The sequence below is a fragment of the Miscanthus floridulus genome, chromosome 2 (genome assembly GCF_019320115.1).
Source record: "Miscanthus floridulus cultivar M001 chromosome 2, ASM1932011v1, whole genome shotgun sequence".
Taxonomy (NCBI): Eukaryota; Viridiplantae; Streptophyta; class Magnoliopsida; order Poales; family Poaceae; genus Miscanthus; species Miscanthus floridulus.
The window spans coordinates 18050693-18072817 of NC_089581.1; the positions used below are offsets into that span (position 1 = coordinate 18050693).

Below are 22125 nucleotides of genomic sequence, written 5' to 3' on the forward strand. Positions count from 1 at the left end.
AAGGCCGAGGCGACAGAGGCCGGGGCGCCTAGGACCGCCAAGGCCACAGCGGCGGTGCCCGGAGCCCCCGGGACCACCGAGGCCACGATGGCGGAGGCCGGAGCCCCCAGGACTACCGAGGCCGACGTGATTGCGGCGAGGCTGTCGGCCCAAGAAGTGGAGATGAAGGTGGCGAAGGCCTCGATGGCACCCTTGGTTCAAGGCCCGTCGTCATCGTGGGAGGGCGCCCGGGAGGCGGAGGTCCATCAGATCTCCTCCGACGATACTTCCCGGGCATAGGAGGTGGTCGATGCCGAGGTGGTCGACGCCGTGGAGCAGCTAATTCCGACCCCGGGCGAGGGAAGTTCAGCCCTCGTGCGGGTTCGACTCGAGCCCCATGGGTGGGATCCCCCGCATGTCCTATGGTAGAGCTGGGACAACCCTAAGGGGGAGCCCCTGTTTGCCCTCGAAGACACGTCCGAGGGCGGGCGCTGGGACACCTTCGAGCAATACCGCTAGCTGGTGGAGCGGTCACTATGGATGGCGCTGTCTATGGTGGCCGACGATCTGCCTAGAGTCGCCCAGGTTCGCACTTTCTTTTCTCATGCAGTGTTGTCTTTTTCTGAGTTTTCTTATAGTGAATGCCCTCAGTTCTGCTTACCCAGGAGCTCGAGACCCAGTCCCTTGGGAAGTTGGTCTTTCTCCGGTGGGAAAGGGATGTCTAGGACCAGCTCCAGCGGCAAAAGGGCCTGCTTGCCGGCGCCAATGAACTTCTGGCAGCGCAGAGCATGGAGGTGGAGGACCTCTGCCTTCGTTGTGCTGATGCAAAGGTCAAGGCAGCCATGGCCTAGGAGCAGGTCGCCCCTCTAGTGATGCGGGTTAAGGAGTTGGAGGAGGAGCTGACCCGCATGGCCGGTGAGCGGGATGCCTTTAGGTCCTGGGCTAGAGAAGCCACGGCCCCGGGCAAGGTCCTTGTTGGGCAGCTAGGGGTGGAGCAGAGTGCACACTAGCTGATGAAAGGCGCCTTGGATGAGGCCCTTATGGTGGCTGAGGCCTCTCGGACCGAGGCTATGGTCTAGAGGGGAAAGGCTGAGGGTGAGTCCTATTTCCCTCGTTTTATTCGCTTTTCTTGTGTTTGCTCCCTAACTCCTTGGTGTAACGTAGAGCTGGGGAGAGAGGCTTCTAGGGTGGTCGAGGCTGCTCGGGTTGAGGACCAGCGCCTGAAGGAGAAGGCTGAGGCGTCTCAGGTCGAGGCCCAGCATTGGAAGGAGAAAGCCGAGGCCTCTCAGGTCGAGGCCCGACGCTGGGGGCAGAAGGCCGAGGGTGAGTTCCATAGACTTTTGCCCTTGTTCTGGCTTGTACTTCTTTGTGCTCAACCTTGTTCCATTGCGTTTGGTGCAGAGCTGGAGAAGGAGGTCACCCAGGCAGCCGAGGCCTCCACCACAGTGCAAGCGGTGCTTGAAACCGAGATCGGGGAGCATGATGCGCTGAAGAGCGCCACCCGTACCGCCTGCGAGGCCCTAGAAGTCGAGGGGGTCTAGTCAGGAAGCTCTCTTGGGAGCCGCTTGATTGCGTTGAGTGGCCAAGTGGGCGAGCAACTCCGAGGGGCGCTACATATGGGCGTCAAGTGCGCGTTGGCCGTCATCGCTTCGCACTACATTGGCGTTGACCTCCAAGCCATCAGCGATGGCTACGTCCTGCCTGATGATGACGAGGAGGCCAACGAGGCGGTCGCAAAGCTAAAGGAGGTGGCAGAGGGCCCTGGCACGGTGCTGGCCAAGCTATTCGAAGAGGAGGTGGTCCCTCCCCCGCCGTGCGCCGATGCTAGAGGCCCTGAGCCTTGACCTGGGCCCAAGAGGTCATGTAAATAAACTAGGGATTAACTTTGTATTGTGACGCTTGTGGCCATCGAGGCCTTTTTTTAAAATAATCGTGCTTCTTAATCATTTTTCTTGTATTTCCGAGCCTCTGTCCTCTGTTGTCTCTGATCAGATGTCTTCTGCAAAAAAAACCTCTTTGGAACCTAAGCTACCCCTTGGGCGAAAGGTGGTGAGGGAGTGTCGTAGCCCGGAGGCGTAGGCCATCTCGCGATTCTACCGACCTTCTGGCCCTGAGATAGACTTTTGGTCCTTGGGTTTTTCACAATCGATTCGTCAGAGTGTGCTAGAGAGTTTTGGCATAGGAATTTTTTTTTCAAAAAATGACTAAAAAATAGTGCGTGGGACTTAGGGGGGAATCCCCCATCTAGCCCTTGAGGGAGGCTTGGTTCTGTAGAAGCGGAGCCGTGTCTCCCTTGTGACGTTATCGTAATGTCAAGGCCTTTGATGGGCTCATAGGGTTTCTCAAAGAATTAGAACAACTAAAGAATGCTTCTTAATTGTATTTCGAGAAACAATGTATACAATGCTTAGAAATTTAAGGGTAAAAGCGACGTAGCTGTTCTATGTTCCAAGCGTTGTTGAGAATTTCGCCCTTCTCGTCGGCTAGCTTGTAGGTCCCGTGCTTCAGCACTTGGGCGATGATGTATGGTCCTTCCCACGGCGGGGTCAGCTTGTGGCAGCCCTTGTTGCTCTGCCTTAGCCTCAACGCTAGGTCGCTTACCTTCAGGTCTCGGCCTTGAATGCGCCAGGCCTGATAGCGCTGTAGGGCTTGCTGGTACTTGGCCGAATGTAGTAGCACCACATCTTGGGCTTCCTCTAGTTGGTCGAGGGCGTCTTCGTAGGTGGTGTGGTTGCTTTGCTCGTTGTAGGCCTGTAGCCTCGGGGAACCATATTCTAAGTCAGTGGGGAGGACAGCCTCGGCTCCATAGACCAGGAAGATAGGTGTGAACCCCGTGGCTCGGCTTGGAGTGTTCCTCAGGCTCCAGATGACCGACGGGAGTTCGACGAGCCATTTATTGCCAAACTTCTTCAACCGGTTGTAAATTCTTGGCTTGAGGCCTTGTAGGATCATGCCGTTGGCGCGTTCTACTTGGCCATTTGTCCTTGGGTGTCCCATGGCCGACCAGGCCACACGGATGTGGTGGTCATCGCAGAATGTTAGAAATTTTTGGCCGGTGAACTGTGTCTTGTTATCGGTGATGATGGTGTTCGGAACCTCGAACAAGTGGATGATGTCAGTGAAGAATAGCACCGCTTGCTGGGATTTGATTTGATAGATCGGGCGAGCCTTGATCCATTTGGAGAACTTATCGATTGCTACCAGTAGATGGGTGTAGCCCCCGGGAGCCTTCTACAGAGGCCCGACCATGTCGAGCCCCCACATGGCAAACGGCCATGTAATGGGGATGCTTTGGAGGGCCTAGGCCGAGAGGTGCGTCTGTCGTGCATAGTACTGGCATCCCTCGTAGGAGCGTACTAACTTGGTGGCATCAGCAACTGCCATCGGCCAGTAGAACCCCTGGTGGAAGGCGTTTCCGACGAGCGTTCGAGGCACCGCATGGTGCCCACAAGCCCCCGCGTGCAAGTCCCAAAGTAGGGCCTAGCCTACCTTGGTGGTGATGCATCGTTGGAGGACACTAGATGGACTTCGTTGGTATAACTCGCTATTGCAGAGGACGTAAGTTTTGGCTTGTCGCGCAAGCCGCCGGGCTTTGGTCCTATCAGTTGGAAGCTCTCCATGAGCGAGCTAATCAAGGAACAGGACCTGTCAGTCCGTGTCCTGGTCGGTCTAGGGAGGCTCTGTGTCGACTTCCATGACCTTGGGCTTGGCCGAGGGAGTCTCGGCGGCAGAAGGGGCATCGAGACCTATGGTGGGTTCGGCCGGTGGGCTCTCCTCGGCTGTCGAGGCATAGTCGATGGAAGGCTTGTGGAGGTCTCTGGCGAAGATGTTTGGGGGGACTAGAGCCCGTGCCGACGCCATCTTTGCTAGTTCATCTGTGGCCTCATTGTATTTTCGCGCGATGTGGTTGAGTTCGAGACCGTCGAACTTGTCTTCTAGGCGACGTATCAACTTGCAGTACGCCTCCATTTTGGGGTCGAGGCAATTTGACTCCTTCATGACTTGATCGACAACAAGCTACAAGTCGCCCCAGACGTTGAGACGCCGTATCCCAAGTTCGATGGCGATTTGCAAGCCGTTGACGAGGGCTTCATACTCGGCTGCATTGTTGGAGGCGGCGAAGTGGAGCCGAACCATGTAGCACATGTGTACTCCGAGGGGTGAGATGAAGAGTAGACCCGCACCTGCCCTGGTCTTCATCAGGGACCCATCGAAGTACATGGTCCAGCACTCCGTCTAAATTTGAGCAGGTGGCAGTTGGGTGTCGGTCCACTCAGCCACAAAATCGGCCAAGGCCTGAGACTTAATCGCTTTCTAAGGCACAAAAGTCAAGGCTTCCCCCATAAGCTCGATGGCCCACTTGGCTATCCTACCTGAGGCTTCCCGGTTATGGATTATCTCTCCCAAGGGGAAAGACGATACCACGGTCACTAGGTGGGACTCAAAGTAGTGACGCAGCTTGCGTCGAGCTAGGACTACGGCATAGACTAGCTTCTAGATATGGGGGTAGCGTGTTTTGGTGTCAAAGAGCACTTCGCTGATGAAGTAAACAGGTCGTTGGATGGGTAGAGCGTGCCCCTCTTCCTGCCTCTCCACTACCACGGCCGCGCTGACCACTTGGGTCATTGCAGCGATGTAGAGTAAGAGGGGCTCATCCCTGGCTGGCGGTACCAGGACAGGAGGATTGGTGAGCAGTGCCTTGAGCTTGGCGAGGGCTTCTTTGGCCTTGGGGGTCCAAGAAAAGTGTTTGGATTTTCTCAAGAGGTGGTACAGAGGCAAGCCCTTTTTGCTAAGGCGCGAGATGAAGCAGCTCAGGGCCGCAAGGCATCCCATGACCCTCTGCACTCCCTTGAGGTCTCGGATTGGTCCCATGCTGGTTACGGCTGAGACCTTCTCTGGGTTGGCCTCGATGCCGCGTTCCAAGACTATAAATCCCAAGAGCATGCCTTGGGGGACCCTGAACACACACTTCTCAGGGAGCTTGATGCCCTTCTCTCTAAGGCATTTGAAGGCTATCTCCAGGTCATCGACGAGATCCTCGGCCTTTCTAGACTTGACCACGATGTCGTCCACGTAGGCCTCGATGGTTCTCCCAATGTGTTCACCAAAGACCTAGGGTCATGCATTGCTGGTATGTGGCCCCTGTGTTTTTGAGGCCAAAAGGCATAGTCACATAGTAGTACATGCCGAACGGTGTGATAAAAGAAGTCACAAGCTGGTCGGGCTCTTTCATCTTGATTTGATGGTAACCAGAATACGCATCAAGGAAAGATAGGGTCTCGCATCCCATAGTGGAGTCAATGATTTGATCGATTCGAGGTAATGGGAAGGGGACTTTCGAACAGGCTTTATTCAAACCGGTGTAGTCTACACACATCCTCCACTTCCCATTTTTCTTCTTGACCAACACTGGGGTTAGCCAACCACTCTAGATGGGATACTTCCTTGATGAATCCGGCTACCAAGAGCTTCTGCACCTCCTCGCTGATGGTCCTACGTTTTTCCTTGTCGAATCGGCGTAGGCGCTGCTTCACCGGCCTGGAGCCAGCCCAGATGTCCAAGGCATGCTCGGTGACCTCCCTCGGTATGCCTAGCATGTCCGAGGGACTCCATGTGAACATATTGGCATTCACACGGAGAAAGTCAACGAGCACGGCTTCCTATTTGATGTTGAGAGTGGCGCTGATCCTCAGCGCCCGGTCATCGGGGCATGCGGGGTCGATTGGGATGAGTTTGACGGCCTCCGCGGGCTCGAAAGTCCTGGCTGGACATTTGGGCTTGGGTAGCTGGCTACTGAGTCGGTCAAGGTCGACGATGAGGGTCTTGGCCTCTATGAGAGCCTCGGCATACTCGATGCACTCGACGTCATAGTCGTATGCATGTTCGTATGTGGACTCAATCATGATGACGCCGTTGGGACCCGACATCTTGAGCTTGAGGTAGGTGTAGTTGGGGACCACCATGAACTTAGTGTAGCACAACCGCCCTAGGACGGCATGGTAGGTTCCCTTGAACCCAACCACCTCGAAGGTAAGGATCTCCTTGCGGTAGTTGGAGGGGGTGCCAAAGCAAATAGGAAGGTCGATGCGCCCAAGGGGTCATGTGCGTTTCCCTGGCACGATGACGTGGAAAGGCACGGCGTCACCCTAGAGCCATGACCGGTCAATCTCTAGGAGCTCCAGGGTGTTAGCGTAGAGGATGTTGAGGCCGCTGCCTCCATCCATCAACACCTTGGTGAGTCAGGTGTTGCTGATGATCGGGTCAACAACGAGTGGGTACTGCCCGGGATTCGGGACATGGTCGGGGTGGTCATCCCGATCAAAGGTGATCGCCTCCCAAGACTAGTCGAGGTATCGGGGAGTGGCCACCCTAACTGAGAAGACCTCTCGGCATTCCCTCTTTCGCTGACGTGCCATAAGGCACGCCGAAGGTCCACCAAAGATCATGAAGGCATTGTGCACCTTGGGGAACCCTTCGTCCTTGTCATCGTCCCGATCGCCGGCGGCCCTCTTCTTAGCGTCGTCGTTGGGGAGCCCAAGCTTGGCATAATAATGCCAGAGCATAGTGCAATCCTCGAGGGCGTGCCTCACCAGGCCCTGGTGGTAAGGGCAGGGCTTCTTTAGCATGTCGTCAAAGAGCCCAGGGCCCCTAGGTCCTTGGGGATTCTTACGCTCCATGGCCGCGACTAGATTAGCCTCGAGGATCTTCTGCTTTCCTTGATGACCCTTTTTCTTTTTCCTGAGGTGGCGGGGAGCTGAGGCCTCGGTGGCCTCGTCCCTCCGCTTCCCCTTGGCATCGTTGTTGGGGAAGATGGCTCCAACTACCTCTTCGCCCGAGGCGAAGTTAGTGGCGATGTCGAGGAGCACAGCAGCCGAGTGCGGCACGTTTTGGCCTAACTCTCAGACCAAGTCTCGGCAGGTGGTGTCGAAGAGGAAAGCCTGGACGATTTCTGAGTCATCGACGCTGGGCAACTCGGTGCATTGTTTGGAGAAGCATCGGATAAAGTCTTAGAGAGACTCGTCCGGCATCTGGCGATAGCTCTTAAGGTCCTAGGAGTTTCTAGGGCGCATGTACATGCCCTAGAAATTCCCGACGAAGATCCTAACCAAGTCGCGCCAATCGTGGATTTGCGAGGGAGGAAGGTGTTCGAGCCAGGCTCATGCCGAGTCTGACAAGAGCAAGGGGAGATTGCGGATGATGAGCAGGTCATCATCTGCGTTGCCTAGCTAACAAGCCAGGCGGTAATCGGCTAGCCAAAGCTCGGGGTTGGTTTTGCCGCTGTATTTCGTGAGGTCATCATCCACTCCGGCCCACGCCTCATCCACCTCCGAGGAGTCGGCGTGGGAGTGAGTCGAAGTCGCGGTACCAAAGTCGAGGGTGAAACATTAGGTGGTGTCCCGAGGGCTCCGCGTGAGTGGAAGCGTAGGCATAAGCATAGGAGACGGCGGCATTTCTCAACCCGAAGGGGTACGGAGATGGTGCCATCGCTGGGTTCTGCTTCGCCTGGAGCTGGCTCCTTAGGAGGTGGCGGGGCATTACCGCATGCCACCAGGCATCTTTCCCTTGTCCTAGGCTCAGGCCTAGATAGGTCCCCAACCATGGACCTTGTGCCAACAGCTGGGCATGGGATACAGGCGGAACAGCGACATATCACCCTGGGTTCGTGTGGTGTCGACGTGACCCCGCTCGCATCGTGCCTAGCGAGCGCGACGAGAGCGGCCGCCCAGGCGCCGCCTACGCCTGGGCTGTGGGTGCGTGACAGTCATCGTCGATAGGCGGGGCTCGGGGTGTGAGGAGTACCATGTCAGTACTCGTGCCCTAGAGACATGAACTCTAGGCTCCCAAACCAGACCACCGTGCCGAGACGTAGTGGTCGTACGGGGTCTGCCATCCGGAACTTGTTGGGATGACGAAGCTGACACGTAGATGTCCCCTACCTGGTACGCTCAACTGTCGGTGTTTCGGACTGGCCGGCCCTCAACCAACTAGTAAATTTGTACTACGTGTTCCTAGTCTCGGATGGTGATGCAAAGAGACACAAGGTTTATACTGGTTCAGGGTAATGAACACCCTATGTCCAGTTTGAGAGGTTGATCTTGTATTCCTTGCATCGAAGTGCTCGTAGTAGGGGGTTACAAGCAGGGCGAGAGAGGGAACTAGTCCCAGGTCTCTACGTGGAGTGGCAGTGGATTGCTTGAGATGTTGATCTCAGGCGGCGGGGAAGCTCGAGCGTTCGTCTATGTGTTCATGCGTGAGTTCAGCTGTGTGGGCATAGGCCTAATCATTTGTCTCCTATCCTAGAAACAGGCCCTAGTCCCTCCCTTTAATAGTGGAAGGGGGGGGACAAGGGTGATACATGCGCTAGCTACACGGCATCGTGTGAACGGAGGCGGCATGTCCGAGCCCTGTAGCCTATTACTGTGGCGGCGTGGGTGACGGAGTGGTCTCGTCCTTGAAGTACTGGGGCGATACGCCAGTCACATCCGATCCTATGCGTCGTGGGAGCTCTAGTGTTACCTCGAAGCGGACATGACGGTCGGTGTGCGGGTCACTGTGCATTGACTGCGCGAGAAACCGAGGCTCAGTCGGTGCCGAGGCCGAACCATCGTGGGGGTCTCGGTAGATGTGAATCCTGAGATTTCCGAGACCCTGATGTAGATTGCCTAGGCTTGGAGGGAACGGTTGATCTCATACGCTGATTCCGAGGCTATGGTGACACGAACTAGACTCCCCATGCCGCGTTGTCTCCGGGGCGGGGGTTACACGGCACAGTGTAGTGCAGGCGCTGATCGTGGGCACATCACCGGAACACAGCGGCCGATAACCCCAGCCGCTGCCCTGGTCCTGGTCAGTATGGCGTTGATGTGACTTCCTGTCCCGTCGGACCATTTCGCGGTGTCGAGCCGTCGTCCGGCTGAGATTGCGGGAGTGGTTGACGCATTAATGGGACGCGACGCGCTGTCGGGGAGACTGGTCGAGGCAGAAGTGACGGGTTGCTGCCGAGCCGACTTCGAGCGAGGCGGAGAACCGTCATCTCGTCTGAGGCTTTACGCGCGGGGCCTCGGGCGGGACGGAGAATCGGTTCCCCGTCGAGGCCCTCTGTGCGAGGCCTCGCGCGAGGTGGAGGTTTGGCAGGCCGCCGAGACCTCCCGTGCGAGGCCAGGAGCGGGGCGGAGAGCTAGCGGGCTCGGACGAGGCCGGGGTTTAACAAATGGCTTACCCTTTGGCTCTGTTATTGATGGGGTTTAAGTGATTCTTTTGGTATACGCTCGGGGTACCCCGTTTTATGGTACCCGACAGATAGCTATGAAGCTCTTAGTGTCGAATGGATAGTCTTTCATTTACCATATGTCTTTAGTTATGAATCTATAATAAATTTAAATGATAGGTGTGTGATTGTAATAAACGTGGATTGATACTTGTTATATTAGAAGGTTGAAGCGGGGTTTTTTTCTATTATCTACAAAGAAGGGCACCTTGAACATTTTTTTGTTTTTTCTAGATATTCAATTTCACTTGTTGTTTTACATGTGTTATGTACGATGTTTGACAGTGGTTCATACACGAGTAGTATCTATCCGCAAGTATAAATAGTTAAAATTATATAAACACCCTAAATAGCAGAAACATTATCATAAATCATATGTTTCCTTTAATTGTCCGCGCTTATCACGATTCCTATACTTACTAAATTTGACATTATATCGTCATGTTGTGAAATCGAGGAAGTTCACTATACTACCTCTGTCTCAAAAGAATGCAACTATGGGTTGCTTGCCGGTTAGAGTGCCCCATGTTTGACTAAGTTTCTACTAAATAGTATTTATATTTATTGTTCCAAATTAATTTATTATAAAAATACATTTCGTAATTTATCTAATAGTATTTATTTGATATTATAGATATTTATATTTTTTTATTTATAATTGGTATATACTAAAACATGACACTGTTCTGGAATTGCATTCTTTTGGGAACGGAGTGAGAAATGCATTGTAATACTACTATTTCAACATTCATCTTGGCGTCCTTAGCTATCTTCCTCGCTCGTTTCATTTGAGGACATGAACTTTCACTAAAAAGCAGTTCGATTCATGGAGGAGCTACAATTCTTTCTCAGATCCAAATTAGGGTTCAATATGTTGCCTTTTGGGCAAGTACTATAAAACAAAGAGAAGCTACTAGATAAATTAAAAAAATTGTAACATCATTTTTTTAGCCTCAGCATCCAATTAAAGTTCTACACATGAACTTGTTTTAAAAAGATAAATAATACACATAACACATGCAGTGCTAACAAGTTGGCCTCTGCCCATGAATAGGGAATCCAAACGGAGGAAACATGGAAACAAAATTTATTATTGGCTCCAACCTCCAACTAGGCTCACTCATGCTCTAACTAACTGCTATCGTAAGTTGCAACCCCACTTCCATCTCCCTCTCTCTCCTCCTGCCATCACCCTAGAATAGGAGTATTTACCTCCACTTTCTCCCTCTCTCTCTCTTCCAATCCTCCTCCCTCCCTCTATATATACACTTCTCCACCCTGTTCCTGGGTCCTCTCTTCCACCCACTGCAACCCCAAATCTCGCCTTCCTCACAGACGCGCAGCAGAGGAGCTGAGACCCAAGAAGAAGAAGAAGAAGAAGCGAGCAAGCAGAAGCTTAGCTAGCGTGGAGGTGCCCAAGGCGAGAGGGACAACGACGGCCGCCGTAACAGGCTAGCCAACCAGCTGCTAGCTCCTGCGGAGCCGAAGCCGATGGCTGGCGCCGACGTCGACGTCGACGTCGGGACGGAGCTCCGGCTCGGCCTGCCGGGAGGAGACGCCGAGGCGGCCAAGGCCACCAAGAGGGGCTTCGAGGACACCATCGACCTCAAGCTGAAGCTGCCCACCGCCGGCATGGAGGAAGCTGCCGCCGCCGCCAAGCGGGAGCCGGCAGCCGAGAAGGCCAAGAGGCCCGCCGAGGCGCCGGCAGCTGATGCCGAGAAGCCACCCGCACCCAAGTACGTGTACATCTGCAAGCATGTTGATTTATCTGTTACCGACTTACCGTGGCTTAAATTGACTGCTAGTAGTAGTATCAGTTACCGACTTACCGTGGCTATTTAATTACCGCGAATCCCCCATGCTAACCTTTTTAAACTAATGATTAGGAACGTTATTAACCATGAAATTCCTGTGAGTGCCATATATGATACACGGGACTATGTTTTTTTCATGTATGGAATAAAAAATAAAAAATAGCGTGATGGCATTTGGTAGAAAGCGTGTGCCTGACTTTATGTGCATGTGCTGGCTGTTGTTCTTTTTTCTCCTTGCTTCCTTTTATTTATTCAGGGTTTTGCATTTATAGTATGCCGAGTAATCTTAGCATATCAACGAGACACACTTTGAGCAGGGCAAAATATCCATAGAACAGATCCTCTGGCAGAAAGTGCATACGGAGAAACTATTGTGTATGTTCCTTGTCGCTCGTAAAGCGCCGCGCGAATTATCATCACCTTTTTAAAATCAAAAACACATACCAGTATGCTCATTTGATGCCTGCCTTTGTCGGTCGATGTCTGAAAAGAATGATGTACTTACTTAACCTTTTGGCAGATTTCATTAGGAAAAAGTGACCTTGAGGTTGTAGCTTTTCCCCCCTTTTATACTGAATAGAATGAACGGTTATGATTAATGGAATATCTTGGATATCAGGAGAACCATACTTGTACCCAAGTCATTTCTGAATAATAATGATGGTCATGATTCATGTGGCCATAACCAAATCACATTGTCATTATACACATTATTAGCAGAAAGCTGAGCTGGTCGCAAACAAGAATTTTAAATTAAACATGCATGATCTGGCTGACTTGAACTCTCGATGTATGTTCCAGTTATCATAGTAAAGAATATCAATTTCAAGCTCTGACTAGAGCAATTGTTATCAACAAAATCAAGTGATTGTTAACTAGAACTCCGTGTTGCATATCAGGGCACAAGCTGTGGGTTGGCCACCAGTTCCGATCATACCGCAGGAACATCATGACCGTCCAGTCTGTGAAGAGCAAGAAGGAAGAGGAACCTGAGAAGCAGCAGTCCGCTGCCAATGCCGGCGGCAACAGCTCCGCCTTCGTGAAGGTCAGCATGGACGGCGCGCCCTACCTGCGCAAGGTGGACCTGAAGATGTACAACAGCTACAAGGACCTCTCCATTGCTCTGAAGAAGATGTTCAGCACCTTCACCACATCTGGTAAATCACCCCGTTGGCATACGAATCTGTAGCATACAGTTTGTGAACTGATACCAATCGCCTTTACAAATTCGGCAAATGCAAAGTTGGCCTGAACTCATAGAAGCTGCATCCATGATCCATCTTACCAGGGAACAACATGAATGAGGGGAAATTGGTTGATCCAGTCAGCGGTGCTGATGTGGTCACTACTTACGAAGACAAGGATGGCGACTGGATGCTTGTTGGCGACGTCCCATGGGAGTATGTTCTCCATTCTAGTGTGCCATCATCTGCTTTCATATTTACTGACCCATAATTAGGATGTGATCAAGCAAATGTTCAGACTTCAGTTTCTTATATGTTGCCTTGTTGATTGTTGTCCCTGCAGGATGTTTGTCGAGTCATGCAAGCGTCTGAGGATCATGAAGAGTTCTGAAGCCATAGGTCTTGGTTAGTGTCTCCAGATAAAATTATCTTCCATAGTTTCATTATAAGATTTACACGTCAACTCTAACAGCCTATGTTTTCTTCATTAAAAAATACAGCACCAAGAACGAAGGACAAGTCCAAGAACAAGAGCTGAAGAAGATGCAGCGTTAAAGATGCTGCCCATTGTGTCAAAAGAATGGTGCCCTTGCAGTGTGCTGCGTTTTTTCTAGAAATATAATGCATTTTAATTACTAGTTGCAGGGAGACCTGTTTTGTTCAATTTGTTCATGGACCAGAAGCAATAATCTATCTGTGTGTAGCTGGATTGGTGTTATGTGATGTCCCCTACCGTGTGTCCCAGGATCTACTTGGTGATTTTATTCCAGTGTTGTTAATCAAGCTTGTGTGATTGTTAAGTAAAGGGCATTAATGAGACTATTATTATTATGGTACCTTGTAAGTTAACCTGTTTGTTAATTGTCAATACAATATTTGGCAACCTGTATGTGGTCAAGTGGGGGGGACAGGCCATGTGCCGAGTGATGGGGAATCCATTAGTATAACCCTAGTCTATCTGTATATTTGAGTTATTGGCTGGGTCTTGAGGCATGATGGCATGATCACAGCATGAAGCTTCCTTGCTCCTGCTAGAGCTGTGGTCATACCAAAGCCAAGTACAGTGCATAAACAAACTAAACCATACTTTATTCAACACACATTTATGAGTACGAAAATGTAACCGGTATATAAGATGGCATACGTGTTTTGGTCTGCACGGTATCTAAAATATGATAATATCTTGAAAACGGTATCAAATAATGGGTGTCCTTTTGGGATCACACAACAATTGAATGCAACCTTCCAATGATTATGTGGAAGTTATGTGGTGAGAACCAGAGGAAGGCTATATTATCTCTGTGTTGTGCTTAAAGGGCATACCAACTAATGAGTCTACAAAACAGCAACTACCCCCCATAAAACAGAACAATGGTGCCATTGGATATCACACAGCCAGAACAGGAAGAATGCACAACAATCATTTCTGGAGAAAAGTCCAGCCTTCCCAGCGGATAATATCACATGCTATACAAAACTAGTAAAATGTAATTGGCTTACATCAAACTGGAGCTTGAGCAATGTACAACTCAGGGAGATCTCACTCCTCCAGGCAGTAGAGCTCCCCAGTATTTGCAAGTGAGCAGAAAATTGCATATAAATAATCCACATGAACACGTTAATCCTGCGCAACCAATTACTGCAAGTGTTCAATAAAAACTTGCAAGTAAACTTCATCTGTGAATATGAAGTCTGGTCCCTCTCAAAGCCATATCTTCAGGATCTTAAATGGACCAAAGTGGAATAGCACAGACATGGTCAGGCTCCATGACTTTCTAGCCCTGAACAGCCAACTCCTGCAAGTGTTCAATAAACACTTGCAAACTAACATCGTCGGTGAAAATGACTTCAGATCCCTCTGAAAGCTGTGTTTTCTGTGTCACAGATGGATTCAACCGAGCGAGCAGGAACCTGGCCTGGCTACCATGCTGGTCACACTTTATGAGTTTTGGCACAGGGAAACGGTCTACCAGTAGTGCCTCCGCATCTACTTCTGGTGCTTCAAGGAGCTTCCGCAAATTTTCATGGTTTGGGTCCTTATGATAGCCAAGCTTCCTCCATTGAGCAATCTTTGAGCCATAATGAATCACGATATAGAAGTATGAATCAAATAGTAAAATGACATCAGGAGAGATGGAGCTGACATCTAACAGCACAGGAATAGGTGGTCCATCGAATGAGTACTGGAATAGAGTAGGCTGTATCATGATTAGAGACCCCACAACTCCCTCCCTATTCAGCATCAACCTGAAGAAAGCAGTTTCATCGGGAGAGCTGTTGAAAACATCAATGAACTGTGATCTCCGCAAGTAGTACATGAACTGCGGATACAAGGAGAAGTTTGTTGACAGCCGAAATGTAGATGGATCTTCAGGAACATAGTTTCCAAACTTAGCAGTAAAGCGGATAAGCATCTTGTCAAGCCATCTTATAACATCTCTAACATGGTATGTCTCTGCCCTGTAAACAGCAAGCCTGGCCATAACAGCTGCAGCAGCTTCCTGATCAAACCCTGCAGCAATTTCAGGAGATCGAGGAGCAGCCCACCTTCTTGCAACGGTCGTTACCCTTAGGCGATAACTACCATCACCATGTCGGTACCTTGTCATGAACTGAATAAAGAAGACAGTCGGGGGCTCAGCTTTATGACTGCAATCAACTCGGAAAAAGAAAGCAATGCTGGTCTTGCTGCTCAATGAACTAGTTTTCCAATAATTTGTCCCACCTTCACCAATTTCCTTATCACTAACTGAGCCATTTTTCCTGTGGAGGGAAATGCAGGGACCAAGGGCACCACAAATCTTCACCTCCTTTGATGTCACTATTTCAATCGTCGCATTAAAGTTCATATTAAGGTAATTGGTGCCTTCACGCTTGAACATATGCCTAAAACAGCTTTTGAACTGCTCAGACTCAAATGACTCTGTATGCACCATTAAACCCCCTGACACTTCAATTGGATTCCTCAGCTCTGCAGTCCCAACCTGATCAAGAGAGCAGGTGAATAGATCAAGAACTAACGCATGGTCTGTCAACCTCTTTGCAACTTTCTTATAGAAATCACGTGCTTTGTACAGTCAGTGGTGCGTTGCTATTGAATATGTCACGATGAGAACGAATTGCTTTCCCAAGATCAGTTTCCACCACACACCCTGGACCAACTGTTGCAGGACCAGATGTAAAGACCATAATCCGACCACCGGTACTGGGTGAGCAGCAACCCTCTAGAAGAGCAATAGCAGTGGAAATCGCTGCGCCAGTTGCTCTTAAAGGGCGATGCCCACGTGGACACGCAGACATGGAGCTCAGGTCCTCTATTGCAGATGTGATGTTAAATTCACATTCAGAAACAGGCAGCAAAAATCGCTGCGCTTCAGTGGACCTTCGCATAGCCAACTTCTTGTACGGTGAACGGTGAACACCTAGTAGTTCTTGTATCTGAAATATAAAAGAAGGCTTATGTGATATACAGTAACCACAATAATTTCTAATACAAGCAATTGCAAAAGCATATCACCAAACTTGAAGACATTCAAAAGATGAGGGAACCAGAGTTTTATATGGCAAGTTTGAACAACAGGAACATAGCAACAAAGTTTTAGACAAAGGGAAAAATTCTCTGGCTACGCAGTTTTCAAGTTTCCACATTCTCTCTAGCACTATATATGGACATGAGCATTTGCGAGAGTGCTATCCTACAGTGCAGAGATATTCAAGTCATACATCCAACAACAACTACCACCTTAGAAGACCAAGGACCTACAGCTCCTATAAAAAAAGGAGTACATTGCAGGGATAAAGTGTTCAGGTCACGAAGAATTTTACAAACCAAGCAGGTTGCTATGTGACCGGAAGGTCCCGGGTTCGAGTCGCGGTCTCCTCGCATTGCACAGGCGAGGGTAAGGCTTGCCACTGACACCCTTCCCGAGACCCCGCACAGAGCGGGAGCTCTGCACTGCACTGGTTACGCCCTTAAGCAGGTTGCTATGTACAATGTACATTTCACTATTTTAGTAGATGTAACAGCACTCAACTTAAGCAATACTATCAGAAGACAAAAATTATGTAACATAAGATCAAAGATGGCATTGCCCCTGCATTTATTGATTGGAAACAGAGTACTTGCTGTATTTGACCAGTTGCCACTGGTAGTGGGGTAGTGGCAAATGTGAGACAGCTGAATGTGAGAGTGATTAGATGGGTCATGCTAATAGTGGCTGAAAGTTAATACATGCCCCAGGGCATTACAACAAGCTACTTACATTCAAATTTCAAACCATCATTACAGGCTTGAGAGATCAGCCAGAAGAGTTTTTAAGTGTGATGAGTAGTAGCAGGCTGGCTGCGGCAGGAACAAATTATGCATACTCAGCGAAACTAGAATGCTGCCTAAGGATCACATTACAAATTCACAAACCTTGTCAGACTCAAGCTCACGCTCGCCATTGAGCACAACCACCCGAGCGCAGCCCTCAAATCCAAGATCGTGCACCCACACGGACGCAGCAAAGGTGACGAGCGCCACCCTGATCCCCTCGGGCAGCCCCTGCACGACCCTGCGCACCTCCTCCTTGAGCACGGCGAGCTCCTCGGCCGCCGTGGCCGCATCGATCACGAACACGAGCGCAGGTGGGCCCGGGCCCCCGGCCTCGGCGGGGTCCGGGGGCAGCGCGTACTCGACGCTGGAGTGGGTGGGGAAGAGCTCGGCGGGGAGCGCGTCGGGGGCCAGGAGGCGCGGGAACGGGTTGGCGGCGGCGCCGCAGAAGGGGCAGGACCAGCGCGCGGAGCCGTGGTGCACGCGCGAGAACGGGTTGAGCGCGGCGCCGCACCCCGGGGTGGCGCAGCGGAGCGGCGCGTAGGGGAGCAGCGGGAGGAGGTCGGGCGCCGTGGGGTGCAGCAGCGGCGAGCAGAGCACGGCGGTGGGCACGACGAGGGACGCGGCCGCGGGGGCCGTCGGCGGCCACGAGTGCCACGGCCACCGGAGGCCCTCCACGGCCTCCAGCTCCGCGAAGTCCATCGGAATCGGAGCCCGATCGGGGTCGTGGGCGCCGCGGTGGAGTAGCGACTAGGGTTTGCCTTCGTCTTCCAGTGTGCAGTTTTTTTTTTTTTTTTGTGCCTTCGGTTCCTTTCTTCCCCGGGGGAATTTTGCCTTTTTGGCTTGGATGCTATGCTTCCCTTTTCTTTCTGCTACTGTGTTACTACGACCTTCGCCAAATGGTGTGCGTTGAACAGCTGATCTTGAGACGGAGACGGAGTTTTGCATTGTCAGGTTGGGCTGGTACTGGCCCAATAGGGAGGTGGATGAAATACGGGCCAGGCCCAATTGAGAGGAATATGCTTGTGCCAATCAGGCTGAATACACTTGGCTGTAGTAGGGTGAGCCTCCCAGTTTATATTCAACCCAAACGGATCGTCTTTTCACCTGTGGCTGTGATATGATATACCGGGGCCAAGTCATCATTCAGACGATGATGTTTTAGATAATATCATTCAGACTATGATAACCGGCAAGTCGGCAACAACGCAAGCTAAAGACTGGCGTGTTTTAGTTTTTTGGTTTGCATACTGAAAATGGTGCCTAGGCCAGGCAAAGATCCTAGGCGTCCACTTTTTCTGTTCCTGTAGCTGACATAACTGCCTGGCCAGGCCTCAACCGAACAGGCAGCGTATTTCTCGTAGAGTCAGCCGGTATTAAAAAGGAAAAAAAAAGAAAAAAAGTCTTCCTAGGTCGTTTTTACACACGAGACACCATTAATTTTTCTTTCACCAGGTCACTGATCCTGTTTTCGTAATTGAAAAAGAAGCAAAAGAGATTGCGTCACAGTAGCGCCATCTTCTTCCTTCATGCACCCATCCTGCCGTGCTGGATCGTACCGGCCGTGTTGCAGCCTCTTGCTCGCGCCTCGTCCCTCCCGCCATACACTATGTTCGATTGGGCTTATACGATTCTAGATTATAAGTTAGAATAATATTTTTCTTTTATACCAAACTAGCTAAATCAAGTCAGCAATAAATAATTCACGGTAACGAAACGAACGGGCTGATACTCGTGGGCAGTGCCGTCAGTTTGTTTTCCGCGTGTTCTATTCTTTAATAATCGCATGGGGACGATGTATCCGGCGCATGCTCGCTCACCTCTCAACCTCCACGAGTCAACGTGCTGCATGTCCGCAGAGCCGAACGTCAACGCCCGCTTGTGTCCGCAGAGCCGAACTTCAACGCCCGCTTGTGTTTTGGTCTCCGAGGCGCCGCACAAGACGACCACTCCTGAGAGCCCTGGGCTGCTCTGCAATTTCTAGACTACCCAGGGTACATGTAGATATATATATAGTACCGTATATCTCCAACGTGAGAAGTGAGATCATCCGATCCGTACGTTTGATGCAGACGTGCACCGGCAATAACACTTGTTTTGAACCACATCAGTCACCACACACGCATGCACACGGTAAATTGCTGTAGGTTCGATTCTGATACATACGGGTGCTTATATTAACTTAGTTAGGCCTGGTTTGAATGCATATGTATTCATCTCAATCTAAATGTGTTGAAATAGATTAAAGTGGAATTAAACTAAGTTTTATTTTATTCTACTCCAACACATGTGGATTAAAGTGAATACACGTGTATCAAACAAGCTCTTAATGCGGTGCACGGACACGATCTTTGTTGGTTTACTATATGTGTTTGCGTGTGAAACTTAGGATTCCTGTTTCCCTTTCCAAACACAGTACCAAAGTACTAAAGTAGGAGTAGATCTAGCCTCTGTCTGTGGAATCTATGCTCAGAGGTGAGAGGAGGGCACCATGAACCCTTGGCTAACAAGCCTGTTAGCTTCATAAAAAAGGTGCAGTACACATAAGCAAGAAGCAAAGGAAACTCTCATCCTTACAACGCAGACATATAACTCTCTTGCAACTTTTAAATAGTCTTGCAGCCTTTTTACATGATGTGCAGGTGCTAAGGATGTCATTCATCCTCTCCAACGCGGGACTGAGCAGTGGCTTTAGCTGTTTTGTCAATGAAGCACTTGCAGCCTCTGCAAGCTGCTCTGTACATCTGCAATACCACTACTTTGGTTTAGTTCAGCTTATCCCATATTTAATTTATTTGACTTATTTTTTTAGTTAAAATAGTGTTTTCAACCAATTTCAATTAAGATTCAGAAGTTATCCGCAAACGTGGCGACCGAGACCTCTAGACACGGTGGCGCGTTGGGCTGCTCTCAGAAAGCTCGAACAGACGTACAGTGCGTCCACACCGGTAGTGCTCCTATACGACCTACAGTAGTAGTAGATGTACTTTATCTGGCTTTGTTCCCGTCACCGGATCTAGTAAGGTCCACCTCTGGACCCCTGTCCTGTCTTCCTTTGGCCAGCGTATCTGTAAAAAACTACGGAATCATGGAGTCTACGAAAAACTCCAGGATGTGACCATACCTGCAAGGTAATTTACCACTGTTTCCGAAAAGACCAAGGCGACAGCAGCCAGTAGTAAGGGGTGTTCAGTTCTTCAGTGACTTTTAAAATTCATGTCACATCAAATATTTAGATATTAATAAAAAATATTAAATATAGATTAATTATAAAATTAATTACATAGATGGGACTAATTTATGAGACGATTTTTTAAGCCTAATTAATATGTTATTAGCATATGTTTACTATAGCACTAAGTTATTAAATCATGAATTAATTAGGTTTAAAAGATTCATCTCGTAATTTAGTCGTAAGTTGTATAATTAGTTTTATAATTAATCTATATTTAATACTTTATGTATGTGTCTAAATATTCAACGTAGAAACCAAACAGGACCTATCCTCTTTGGAGCCGGTCAAATCACAGCTTATCGGATTTGGCGTGCATAATTAAAAGAACCGTGATAATCCAACTGCTAGCTTTACCGAACAATCCTCGCCGCTGAGCTGTGCCTGGAGTCCTGGACGATGAATCATGACGGCTCACATGAGGTCATGTCCACCCGGCGTGCACAGTGACCAAGCCAGAAAAAAAATTAAGAGAGGCTGAACAAAAGAATAGAGGTTTTTTTATCTTCTCTTAACCTTAGCCCCTCCTATCTAACACATGTATGCATAAAATTTTAAAGAAAAACTTAGGGAACAACACGTGCTCAGGATGGGTAGGGGGGTTGAAGCCCCCCTAGCCCCACCGCTGGCTTCGTCCCTGGGCGTGCATGCCCGCCTATTCGCAGGAAAGGGAAGGAGACTACCAAAAGCCTGACAAAATCTTGGTCATCAAAATTGATACCCATAAAGCCGGCTAATAAGTCAGCTAAAACTATTTTGTTGTGAGAGGAAAACACTGTATCTAGCTGATAAGTTCAAACGAACATACCTCTATTCTAGCTATTAATTAAAATAAGCTAAGGTGCTTGAAAAAAAATAAAATGGTGTCAACTCAAAATATGACATCTAACCAAACTTACTAATTCAAATTTTGGCATGCCGATCGAGCTCGTGCACTAAACCAAAACATCCCAAAAACGACGATATTGGAAAGATCTAAGTATCATCCACATGCTAGCGCTAGGATGGATCAATAGCATGATATATCTGCCGTGTCTCTGTCCATCTACTCCTTTGTTTCATAATATTTGACCTTTTAGCTTTCTACACCTATTCCAAAGTAATTATTATTCACACTTTCTAATACATCATTGCCTTTTACTAATCATCTTTATCTCTATCTTTCTCCTCATTTACTACGTACTACATCTTTTTCAATCCTTAATAATTATTGTGTCTAGAGTCTATACTTGTCAAATCATGTAGACACTACACATTAAAATCGTATTCCATAGTTTCTTTAAAATATTTTAATTCACTTGTAGACATATTTTCTTATTATGAAAAGTTATTTCCTTATCTCTCTTTATTAAATTCCAATACTATATCACTATTTTACTTAGCTAATATCTTAATTAATAACGATAAGAATAATATAGTTTCTGAGTTCGGAATGTCTTTTACTGGACTGTTTATGAGAAGGATTGAGTATCTGTCTGACTATATGTTTGTATATGTCTGCCCGTCTGCATAATAACCATGAATAAAGCCGTTGCATTGCATCCCTATCCGACACGAAGTATAGCCTCGAACCGGGCCGGAGTCGCAGGCGTAATCCAACACGCTTACACGATGCGGTGACTCGCGCGGGCCAGCACCGCGGCTAGCGCTATCGGCCGCGGTCTCTCCAGTCTACTCCGTACACGCACTCGCGGCCGGCGCCTGACGTCTCCCACTTCCGGGCTGCTGCTGCTGCTTTCTGGTTCGGCGCCGCGCGCGCGCCTACGAGAAAAGGGATGATGCCCCTGGGTGGCGTGCGGCGCGCGCCTGCCGCCCGGCCCGCCCCTGTCCGCGAGAAAAGCGTGGACCAACCAACCCGGCTCTGGGGCATCCAATTCGGTTCGGAGCAGGCCCCACACGGCGATCCAAATGTGCCCCATGAATAGTTTATAAGTGAAAAATATCAAATCAGATATGTCAACAATGCCCTCGTTTAGTTGCACGGAATTGGCGGCGGCAAAATCACGGTAGTGCACTGTAGCGTCTCGTTTGTATTCGTGCACTATTGTTCGATTATTGACTAATTATGTTCAAAACGTTCGTCTCGCAAAGTACGATCAAATTGTACAATTAGTTTTTGATTTCGTCAACATTTAGTACTCTATGCATATACCACAAATTTGATGTAATGGAAAATCTTCTTTTTACACCGTGCCAAAGTTTGAATTTTGGGGTGAACTAAACGCCCCCAATGTCTAGCCTGTCTGGTTGGGCTAGCTGCACTGCGGCTGCAACCGCCGCAAAAGACGTGTGCAGCTGTGTTGATCATTTTGGAAGTATAACTCCAACGACAA

The 22125-nt window shown here is 49.4% G+C and overlaps 1 protein-coding gene and 2 pseudogenes across 1 annotated transcript; 2 read left to right on the forward strand and 1 right to left on the reverse strand.

The window, feature by feature from the left end:
• Positions 1-851: 851 nt before the first annotated feature.
• On the forward strand, positions 852-1520 carry LOC136536168 (uncharacterized). Its single transcript, XM_066528548.1, has 3 exons — positions 852-894; positions 1144-1302; positions 1381-1520. The coding sequence occupies exons 1-3, from the start codon at positions 852-854 to the stop codon at positions 1518-1520; spliced, it is 342 nt and encodes a 113-aa protein (XP_066384645.1).
• An 8964-nt stretch (positions 1521-10484) lies between these two features.
• On the forward strand, positions 10485-13081 carry LOC136518768 (auxin-responsive protein IAA13-like; annotated as a pseudogene).
• Positions 13082-13440: 359 nt separating this feature from the next.
• LOC136518761 (protein transport protein SEC23 G-like) lies at positions 13441-17386 on the reverse strand (annotated as a pseudogene).
• Between the last annotated feature and the right edge of the window lie 4739 nt (positions 17387-22125).

Bases quoted from the DNA above. Each gene is read 5' to 3' on its own strand.
- LOC136536168 (XM_066528548.1), top strand. From the start codon at position 852: ATGCGGGTTAAGGAGTTGGAGGAGGAGCTGACCCGCATGGCCG. The intron at 895-1,143 runs GTGAGCGGGATG...GGTGTAACGTAG, and splicing joins GGAGCTGACCCGCATGGCCG to AGCTGGGGAGAGAGGCTTCT. The intron at 1,303-1,380 runs GTGAGTTCCATA...CGTTTGGTGCAG, and splicing joins CTGGGGGCAGAAGGCCGAGG to AGCTGGAGAAGGAGGTCACC.